The 10,323-nt window shown below is 37.1% G+C and overlaps 1 protein-coding gene across 2 annotated transcripts; it reads left to right on the top strand.

Annotated features, from left to right (window-relative positions):
- The first annotated feature begins 209 nt into the window (after positions 1 to 209).
- Positions 210 to 10,056, top strand: LOC145683415 (uncharacterized). Of its 2 annotated transcripts, none has more exons than XM_081754750.1 (4): positions 210 to 225; positions 5,188 to 5,426; positions 7,512 to 7,841; positions 9,894 to 10,056. In XM_081754750.1, the coding sequence occupies exons 2-4, from the start codon at positions 5,210 to 5,212 to the stop codon at positions 10,019 to 10,021; spliced, it is 675 nt and encodes a 224-aa protein (XP_081610876.1). In that variant the 5' UTR covers positions 210 to 225; positions 5,188 to 5,209; the 3' UTR covers positions 10,022 to 10,056. The 2 variants fall into 2 exon arrangements, with proteins under 2 accessions (XP_081610876.1, XP_081610875.1); XM_081754749.1 differs by lacking the exon at positions 210 to 225 and adding an exon at positions 230 to 279.
- Positions 10,057 to 10,323: the final 267 nt, after the last annotated feature.

Here is a 10,323-nt window from a genome sequence, read left to right as displayed (position 1 = left end):
TATAATTAGTATATTAGTCCATCGTATTGTATAATTCTGCAATAACGAACTAATAATGTTCAGATAATTAATAATGATAATAAAGTTCAATCAGTACATAATAATTTCATACTATGTTTGAAGAAACGTTCAGCGCGGCGCGATCGTTCACTGTTTCTGCTGAGGACCGCGAAATGTTATGCAGTTGTTTCCATGATGCACTGCGCAATGTGGGCCGTGATGGAAGTAAGCAGACTCAATGTTGTAAAGGTGATGGTTGCTTTAGCTGAAGAATATAGGGTAAGTAATTTTAGTATATTCAATACATACTTGTTGCAAATAGATTAATACACATCAAGTGTAAATGTGCAATAATTTCACTGCTTGTGAACTAGATAGTCGCAGCGTGTATTTTTGGCAGTTACGAGAAACAACAGAAGTTGCTGATTCAAATGAGCGAAGCAAAATTGAGGTATTTAATGTGATAATTTATGCAACATAGCTCGACTCAAGTCTAGATAATATAACTTGCAGTGCTTTTTAAAGATTTATGCAGTTCAATCCTCCCAAAAGAATCGAATATGTCACAGTGAAAAAAAATGTAGTTTTTGATACCATAAATTGTGATTTCTGACTATAGGTTAGTTAAAGTTAGGTTTGTTTACTGTAGCGATAAAAAAATGTTACTTCTAATGCGATAAATGGGATGTAGACCCTTTTGTGTACTACTTTAAAGAAAATACAGTGATATATGTTCCCACATGTAACAGTTCCAGTTCAATGAACAGCAAGGAGCGGGCTGTTGGAGAAGCAGTAAAAACACATTAATGCTGGTCAGTGAAAATTACTGGTTTAAAAATGGTACATTTTATTTACGTGACAATTTTGTTCTCTGTAACAATTTGCCGACTGGCAAGATTTTAGAATGTGTAGACCACTGCACATGTGCAATCGTGCAATAGTAATAATGTTAGCATATTTTTACGCCCAAGGGCCAAAATGTTACTAAAATTATTTCTGAAACGCGGTATCGGCACTACTTTAGCAGATGGCTCTACCAAATTTATCGACATTTCAATTTTGGGGGGGATTTTCGTGCTGTTAGACTATACTACGTTCTGTTTGCTTCTGCAATACGATTCGTTTGGTGGGTTAGGTTGGGTAGGTTAGATTAAGATTCTACTAATAATTACGGTCCTTGTACCGTTATGGGGATCCAAAACTAGCAGAAAAACAGTATGATGTACCGGAAGGAAGGGTTGGTGATGTAAGGTGAATTGGAAAAAAAGGAGGAACCCATGGAAAGATAGGTAATTGGCCAGAAGTCCACTATGATGAAAATTATCTTCTTTCGTTCCTAATGATGTCCAGAATGCTAAAAAGGGCGGTGCAGATGATATATCTTTGAGTACAAGAGTACATACACGGTCCCGGTAAAGTGTCCTTGCATTCAAAACACGCGGCTGTATACCCCACTTTCAGAATTTTAGACATTACCTGGGGCGAAATAAGGAAATAGCACACAAAGAGGGTGCTGAGTCGGATGTTTTGATTGCAAGGACACTTTGCCAAAACTGGGTGTACTCACACTGCACCCCGTTTTTAAGCATTGTGTACATCACTAGGAACGAAAGAACGATGAGTTGCATCATCCGATACTGTATGAAAGAAGGAGTTCTTCTGGGCAATTAGCGATGGATATTTGGTTGAATATCTGTCTCGATGTTGAGTGAACCAGGAAAACACCGTCCGGTAAAAGTCCACTTTTGCCTCCTATTATGATTGGCGTTAAGTATTCTGACGTATTTCTTAAGTACAGGGCCAAAATTAGTAAATGTCATTCGTTGTGTCATAAGTATGATTATTTACTATTATTACTATTAGTAAAGCCATGTTAACCTAATCTATCAAGGGAAGTGGAAAAAATGTAAATTTCGCACGTAAAACACTGGACCCCGCAACGGCACATTCACCATAAATACTTATAAATCTCCTCTATTGACTTCACTGAAAATTACTTAAAACATATTTCACCTGGACACTGGACTATATTTGGTAGGGCTATCTGATAATGTGTACACGGAGAGTTATATTTAGTAACATTTTAGTCCGTGTACTTAAGAATATAAAATTAATATTGCATCAGTCACTAGCTTGCGCATTCTAAAACCCTGCTATTTGGCCCTTGTACATAAAAATACTATGAAAACGTTAATAAAGGCTAGATATCTGCATCATCCCCCAAACAGCATAGCCTGTGGTGGAAATAAAGGTTGTTTTGGGGGTAATAGTATACATGAGAACCCCCTGATCTGCGTTTCTTCTGTGTTTTATTACCACTTCTACATGAAATACCATAAATTTTTTACGTAGTGTAGTAGTAAGAAGTATCCATGTGCACAAGACATGCGGTATGCGTTAACCCCCCCCCCAAACACACACATAGTCATAGTTAAAATACAAGGGCACTACACATGCAGATATAAAGAATAGCTACGTTCTTTTTTTTATTTTCGTATCAGTCGATAAGTAAATAAAAGTCGCTTTGTCACCCCCTTTGTAAGTTCGTACATACTCAATGAATAATCCCTAAAAGAATGAGCGTCCTGCTCTTTTGGGAACTGATGCAGCTTCATGTGTACTATATCCCTTTTGGGTATGCCAACGATCTGCAACACGAGGTGCGGCTTGTGTAGCCCGCTCCTTGCAGTTCTAATCTGGAACTGTCACTGGTCGGAACATGTGTCAAGTGACCATGAGCAATGTCGTTCACACAAACATATGTGAAGGGGTCATGTGTTCAATGAACAATCCCAAATTATTTATTAAAACAATGCTAGCTGAGCAAGGCTATTCACATTTAAAGATGGCGTCGTGTATACAAATTTAATCCTATGAAAGTACAAGAAATCGACCATAAATAGAACCGTTAAAAGAAACAGCAATGACTTCTTCACCCTTGGAAAGATAATTTTGTCCCCATTTATTAGTGGTAAGCGCGTGGCAGTACAGCAAACTGAACTGCGGAATTTCTGAATTTGAAAAGGAGGGGGGGGGCTAAAAATAATGGACAAATTTCCAAAACTGATTACACTTTTTTTTTTTTGGAAAACCTGCGAAAGTGTGCAATAAAGGGTCTACGTTTAAAAAAAGCTTTCAAAAAGGTAATATTTTCGCAGTATTTTAACTATTGACAAAATTGTAATATGATAGCACACGGTTTGGAGCACAAAATCATTCGCATACATACAGTTTCCTAGCGAAGTGTGAACAATCGAGGAATTAGTGTAGACAGTTAAATTAAAAGTAAGAATGTGAACATTATTCAAAAAGCAAATAAACCCCTTTTCCTAAAGCTGAAAGCTGCCTCAGCCTGTTGTAAACGGAAAGAACATCATCAACTATCTAGGATTTGAAAAAATAAAAAAATAAATAAAAAAAACACGGTGTAAGGTGAAAATAAGTTCACTCGATGCATTCTACGATACTACCAGGATTCCAACGTGGCACCACATCATCCATGCCCTGTTCAAAGTAATGTTACTCGAATGTTCCCTAATAGGTCAGTGTAGCCTGTGGTGCCTCTTTCAGTGTATGGAAATGGAGGTGTTCTTCAGGGGGAATCCGAAACTTCTACGTCCGGGCTATACGGAGGGTGATAGAGAATTTACTAGTTAAACCCCCGGGGATGTGTTCCGTTCCGTTTGGCTGTATGAAGGCGTGCGTTGTCGTGCAGTAACAACAAACCCTCTCGGAGTGCCCCCTCCTTCCCTCCCCGCCGCACATTGTTCTGGAAATGGAATTTAGCCGGACAAATGTATTTGCTCTGGAACTAATGCTACAAGAGCATTGAAAATGTTAGAACAGCTTAACACTGTCGTGCGGTGGGGTGGCACTGGCCACAGTAGCTGGGTTTAAAAATAGTGTTTTTTTACGTGGCCAGACACTGTCACTGGCAGTCACTTGTCAATAATTATTGGCAATTTTCAGTGATTAAATATCGAAAATAGGCATTTCTATTTGCAGCACTGTAATGGAAATGTAAAAAGCGTAAGGTAATATTTTATAATATTTATTTTGCTGCATATTTCTTTAGAAGTGTTCCGTAGTGTAGGGGTTGTAGTTTTGGTTTCATGTTAGCGTGGTCCTGGTTTCAATCCTCAGCTGGAACATCCCACTTTCGGCGTCCACTCAGGGTCAGGAAGCAGCAGGGGTAATGAATTCAGGGTTAGGCAAAAGTATCGGGACAGGCCAATAATACGAGACAGCATCGAATGCGGTGTCGTCATAATCGCTACACTATATGATGTCATCCAGTGATCAGAGAAACTTATTTTATGTAATCTTAATATGTCTATATTACTTTAAGAAGCTGCTGAACAGATTGTAGTAAAAAAAAAAAAAAAAGAGATTTCAACAGTCAAAATATTTGTTTACAATTTGTGTACTTACTATTCATGCATATGTGATAGGTTTCGTGTTAAATTTTCCATATATTGCTATTTTCGATAGCATTGTTCTGTTCCATTGACCAGAATAACCCAATATAACGATTCACTCTATGGACCAATAATTCTTTTTTACGCAGGGCTCGAAATGAAAAGTTTCACGAAACGGAACGCTAGATACTTTCTGAAGTGTGCTTCAATTTGTATGAGTTTTTGTGTGGTTCATTGAATCTTCTCACGAGACGGAACGGAATGGTTCCAGCCTTTCACGAACCGGAACGCCGTCCGGTCCGCTCCGGGCCATTTTGAAAGAAAGGAAAAGGGGTAATTTAACGTCCCACGATTGTGCCAGCGATAGGGCTAAAGGGGACGATGAAGGAGAATGATGAAGAAAAAATAGTGGAATGAGAAAGTGGGAGGAAACGGGAGAAAACCCACGAGCACGGTGTTGGCCACCACAAGCTCACATGGCAATGCCTGGGATCAAACCTGGGAGCCCGAGCACTACCACTGAGCCACTGTGACCCCCCCCCCGGTCCATTTCGAGGTCTGTTTTTACGTCAGTGTTTGAATTTCGTCCTTGAAATTAGAAATTAGGTTTCAACTGATTCGTTAACAGTTTTCTGCGAGAAATAAACTGAACTGATAAACAAAAGTTGCTGATACGTTTAGCCTGTACAGTTATGGGGGGGGGGGAAATTATATTTTTGCATGCTTAAACTCTTTATACATCTGTGTTATTCGTTTTTACCTGTTATAGAATTCCATACCGTCAGTGCAAAATGTCTGAAGAAAAGATTCCAGAGGCACAGTATTATGTTGTTGAATTCTCCGACGGGATACAACTAGTGCCGGTTAATTGGTTACTAGATGGGAAAAGAAAATGCTATTGGCCGAACTACAGCAGTTTTACAAAATACTATAAGGCAGTAGAGGAGAAATTAGAACCAAAGGAAGACTGGAGTATCCATAGGGTTTATGAAATTATTGGTCAATCATGTGAGTGTTTTAATATTTTCTTCACCACTTTCTTAATTATATAAAGACTTCGATTTTTTATATGGATTTTTTTTTAAAATTTGAATTTATTGAAACTGAAAAGAAAAAGGAAAAGAAAAAAATGTCAAACGTACAATTTTACAATAATATCTGTCACAAACAAAAAGTATGATTTTTTTATATTATTGTAGATATTAAGGGTCTTTCATACAGCAAAATTAAACTATACTAATTTTACAGTATTTCTGTAATATCCTCAAAATCAATAAAAAGTAACTTGAAAAATGGAAATGTAGTGCAATAGACAATATTATTGTGCATGTCATACCGTTATCATGACTCATCTTTCTCGTTTTGCTGTGTAGTTATTAATAGATGCGGCATGGATTTGTGAGATACACCTATAAGCTGCAAAGGGACGGCTAGATGATTCGTAAAAAGCTAGGTGCTAGGTGATTCGTAAAAATGCAAAATAATATTGTCTAGCGCACTGGGTTCACACTGTTCAATTTCTTTATCTGTTTTGAAGATATTACAGAAAAACTGTAAAATTAGTACAGTTTAATTTTGGTGAATGGAAGATCCTTGGTAATCGTAATAAAAATGAGACTGTAAACTAAGTTGTGTTTGCAATAATTGAGCGTGCTTGGTGAGAGTAATAGTAAATTCCAAGATGATATATTTGCTGTCAAAAACCTACCACTTGTGAATCAATTCCTCGCTATGACATTCTTGCATTTTTGCATTCTTACATTGAAAAACACTCATGTAATAACCTGTTAACAAAGTTTATCCATACAGATGTAATACTTTATTTTACTCACTTAGAGCGAACGCTCTGACCATGAGGCTATGGGGGAAACTACTAAAATTTTATTATAACATTTTACTTAGAAAAAATACGGCCCCTTATAATGAAGTAAGGTAACACCAACGTAAATTACAGAAAGTAGAGACAAAGAATATTTTACTTACGATTTGGTGTCCTAAGTGGCAGATAGTTTCTATTAACATTGTTTAAATCTATTTATTGCTTTACTTATTCAACGGTATCAGTGATATACTGATCATTGGATATTTCTGACATCGTATACGAAACTTATTTTCTAAAAAAATCAAGAACGTAATACCGATTGGTTTAAACTTTTGTTTGTCTCGCCTGGAGTTCATGATTAAAAGTATGATGCACCTCTGTTCAACGTCCAGGAATGTGGATATTTCAATTTTTGGTTGTTTGAAGGTTACGGTTTTCATTCGCAGTGCCTCAGGGTTCTTTGAATTTTCATAATAATGAGGCGTGGAATGTTACCAAACGTAATTTTTTTAAAAAATAATCATAGCGATGGTTACATAGTGGCCATTAAAAAAAAAAAAAAGGATTCTGACTGCTTGTTGAGCTGAAGCGGTAGTAGCTCCTACGATTGGCATCTACACTCGTTTTTGTGATGATTTGGCGCAAAAACTACTGAACCAATCAATATTTTTGCTACTATGAAACTTTATATAAAGATTTGCCAGAAATAAATGTCTCCTTTTCTGTATACACATATGTATACAAAGTGCATGTTAAAAATGGATCTGAGGGAAACATGTACGAAACCAGAATTTTGACGATAACAGATTTCAGTTTCGTAAGCAAAATTCTCGTGGGCCGCAACAAAGTGCCCCTAGAGGCAAAAGTCGGGCGCAGTAGACCTAATGGGTAAAAAGTGCAACTGAAGGTAAAAATGGATAAAATAAAAGGTGGGTTTTAATTCTGTAAAGGTGCTCCCTGCCTTCCCGTCGTTATGGCTCTGGGGTCAACCTGAAAGCATTAAATGGAAAAAAATTGAAACCTCTATAAGAAGCACTATTTTTCGATTCTATAGCAGAAATCAGTGAGTTGCTGGAGCGAAGTCCCAAGTGGTCTAAGTGACACTCTTGGAATAAAGCCCAACAGGTGAAAACACGTTGAGTCAGTTCAAAATGGTCTTGCATTCGCTTTTGTTCAACTCGAAGCAATTCTGACATTGTATATAATTTTACTGACGAACATGATTAGAAGTGATATTAGTACTCTCTAATTTGTTTCAATATTCATTCTAGATTCTTACGAGCGTGGGATGAAGAAATTAGAACTCGGGAGAGACCAGACCGAAGTTGATACAGGTAATGAAGAATCTTTTGAGATACAGAGAAAGAAACGTCACATACGAGCTAGAAAACAGCAATCATCATCTTCGGACGAAGATATTGCCCTTAGTGAAGCGATTAAGCAAAGTGTTTCTACAATAAAGAAGACTTTGCCACCGGTACCGAATCTCTTTTCTAAAAAGGTCGTGACGAGCACCAATGTGGATGATCCTGGAATGGCAAAAACCCCTAAGCGGAGCCCAGTCACTTCAGATGAGAGTACTGCTGTCCAAGAACACGAAGGTTAGTTCCAGTAATATATAAAATTAGATCTTAAATTCAATTCATTTGTAAATTGCCATTTATAGTTTTTTAATACTCAATATGCTTTTACAGTAAAAATGTTTCTAACGCACGAAATATCAATAGTAACCTTTATTTTCAACCAGTTATCAACAATTCTATGACAAGGGTCCCTCCATACGGTACATTCCTTTTTATTTGTAGTGGGTGGGGTAACATACAGACAATTAGTCAAAATATTTTCTTCCTCAGGATAATTCTAGGAATGTGAAATGATATTCTATGCTACTGCTGATGATGATGTGGTGTTCTGCCCGAAGACTGGTCTAACCCAAAGGTTTGTGGGTAAGGTGAATCCATATGGTGATTTCCCATTGCGTTCCATGGGATGTTGACGTCCTAAGGACAGGAACTACAGTTGAACGAGGGATCCGAACCTTTTGTTCCCAACCTGGAATTGAGCCCGGGACCCCTTGATTACAAGACGAGCTTATCCACTGGAGACATTTGTGCTATGCTATACTTTAGAAATGCTAATGCTACTAGACATTTATGCTTAGTTCATAAATGCTTAGTACTAGACATTTATTTACTTCAAATATAGATTTCTTTAAGGAAAACATATATTAGGTTCCTTGTATTTCTAGAAAAGTAGGAAAAATGGATAGCCAATTTCCATTGTATAAAATTAAAATTAGCCAATTTTCCTTCTTCTGTTGAATAAAGTCGGAAAATCAAGTGGATTAAAATAATTAAGGAAACTAGCTGAACTAAACAACTTTTTTGATGTCAAAAAAATATTGTCACTGTTATTTACGCTTAAGAAGGCAACAAACAAATGTAAAGAAAACACTGAACAGTGACAAAGTAGTGCAGTTCAGTGTTTTTACGTCTTAGTCCACTTAGTTATTATGACTTTTTAAATCCGTGTGACTCTCCTACTTCATTCAACAGAAGGGAGGATTATTCCCGAAAGTTAATAATGTATCAATGTTTTATATCCATGCTTTATATGTCATATATCTATGTTTACGTGCACTTCATGGACAGCAGCAATATTCCTATTTCCAGAACTCCGTTTATGGGAGTAGGATACATACTTAACAATACCTTGAACAAAAAAAAAAAAAAAAACAGGAAAAGTGCTCAATGGTATTGTTTCTTAAAAGTTTCATCTGATGACTACGTCCGTATCTCTTGGAAATAACCTGGATAACGAGAGTTAATGTTAAAAAGGAAGTTCAAAAATCTCAAATACTACAAGATCGACGATTGTGTTAAATTCTCATTCTTATTGTAGACAATTATTAGATTTGTACTAAGTACAAAGATGTTCAGAAAAAAGGGTCACAAAGTTTCAGGGCAGAAAGATTGCATCAAAAGAAGGAAAAAGCCGTACTAAACATGTCTTTTGCGCTTCGTTTCGGAGTATGAGCTGCCGACAATGTGGGAAAATTGAATTTCATAAACTATTCAACGTACAGAGTGGGGCCGCGGTGGCTCAGTGGTAGAGCGTTCACCTCTGGTGCTTAGGGTCCCGGGTTCGATCCCAGCCCCCGCCAAGTGAACTTTGTGGTGGACAAACACCGTGTGCGTGGGCTTTCCCGGGGTTCTCCCGTTTCCTCCCACATTCTTAATTCCGTACAGAGTGCGGTTTAAGCTTTCGCACTCAGTCATACCTGCTCGATTTGGAAATATATATATTCCAAAACTCTAATGCGTGCGTAAGGAACTCCTTAAAAAAATTCTGTATCGCCTTTCGGAGTAATCCCGTCCGAACGCATTATACAGATTTGAAACACGCATTTTCTAACTAATGTAAGTATGACTTCAAGTGTACGCTTTACACAACACTAATTAGTACCATAACGTTAAATAGTTTCTGAAGTTCAGTTTCCCACGTTTTCGGCAGCTTTTATCTCCGAAACGACGCGTTTCTTTACTAAAAGAACTTTTCTTTTGATCTACCCTGAAAGTTTGTGACCCTTTTTTCTGAACATGTTTTATATTGTACATAATCATTTACTTAATAGTTTGTTTTTATTGTTGCAGGCACTGTGCGGTATCACAAGCATTGCAAGGCATCAACAGATGCAGAGATATCAGATGTAATAAAAACGTGGCTTCGTCATGCTAAAGAGCGGGCTCTCAGGCAGAAGAACAACACTAACAATGATTAGTTATGCAAGAAAAAGTGTAAAATAAAACTAAGAACGCATTGTTTTGATGTTCTCTCATGCAGATTTAACGATCTGTGAAATCTGCAGTTAACGGTGATTTTTTTTTTATTATAGGAACAAAAGACAACAGTTTTTCAAGAAATGTGTTTGAGTGATAATAATACCCAAGTTATTTATTCTAAATTAAAGTCGGTCGTCTTCTCCTTCTTACAACTTAGTCACAAACAGATTATGTTGAATCTTTTTTTTTTTTAACATTCGTCGCCCAAGGCAAAGACATTGGTATAACCCTTTTATGAGGT

Source organism: Thermobia domestica, chromosome 4, assembly GCF_964235325.1.
Source record: "Thermobia domestica chromosome 4, izTheDome1.hap1.1, whole genome shotgun sequence".
In the NCBI taxonomy this organism is placed as follows: Eukaryota; Metazoa; Arthropoda; class Insecta; order Zygentoma; family Lepismatidae; genus Thermobia; species Thermobia domestica.
The sequence above is the reverse complement of the archived record's forward strand: the minus strand, read 5'-3'. Positions and strand labels throughout refer to the sequence as shown.

What these genes read in the sequence shown, in the direction of transcription:
- LOC145683415 (XM_081754750.1), top strand. Translation starts at nt 5,210, where the DNA reads ATGTCTGAAGAAAAGATTCCAGAGGCACAGTATTATGTTGTTGAATTC. An exon ending in TGAAATTATTGGTCAATCAT is followed by an intron (nt 5,427 to 7,511) that starts GTGAGTGTTTTA and finishes TATTCATTCTAG; the next exon opens with ATTCTTACGAGCGTGGGATG. An exon ending in TGCTGTCCAAGAACACGAAG is followed by an intron (nt 7,842 to 9,893) that starts GTTAGTTCCAGT and finishes TTATTGTTGCAG; the next exon opens with GCACTGTGCGGTATCACAAG.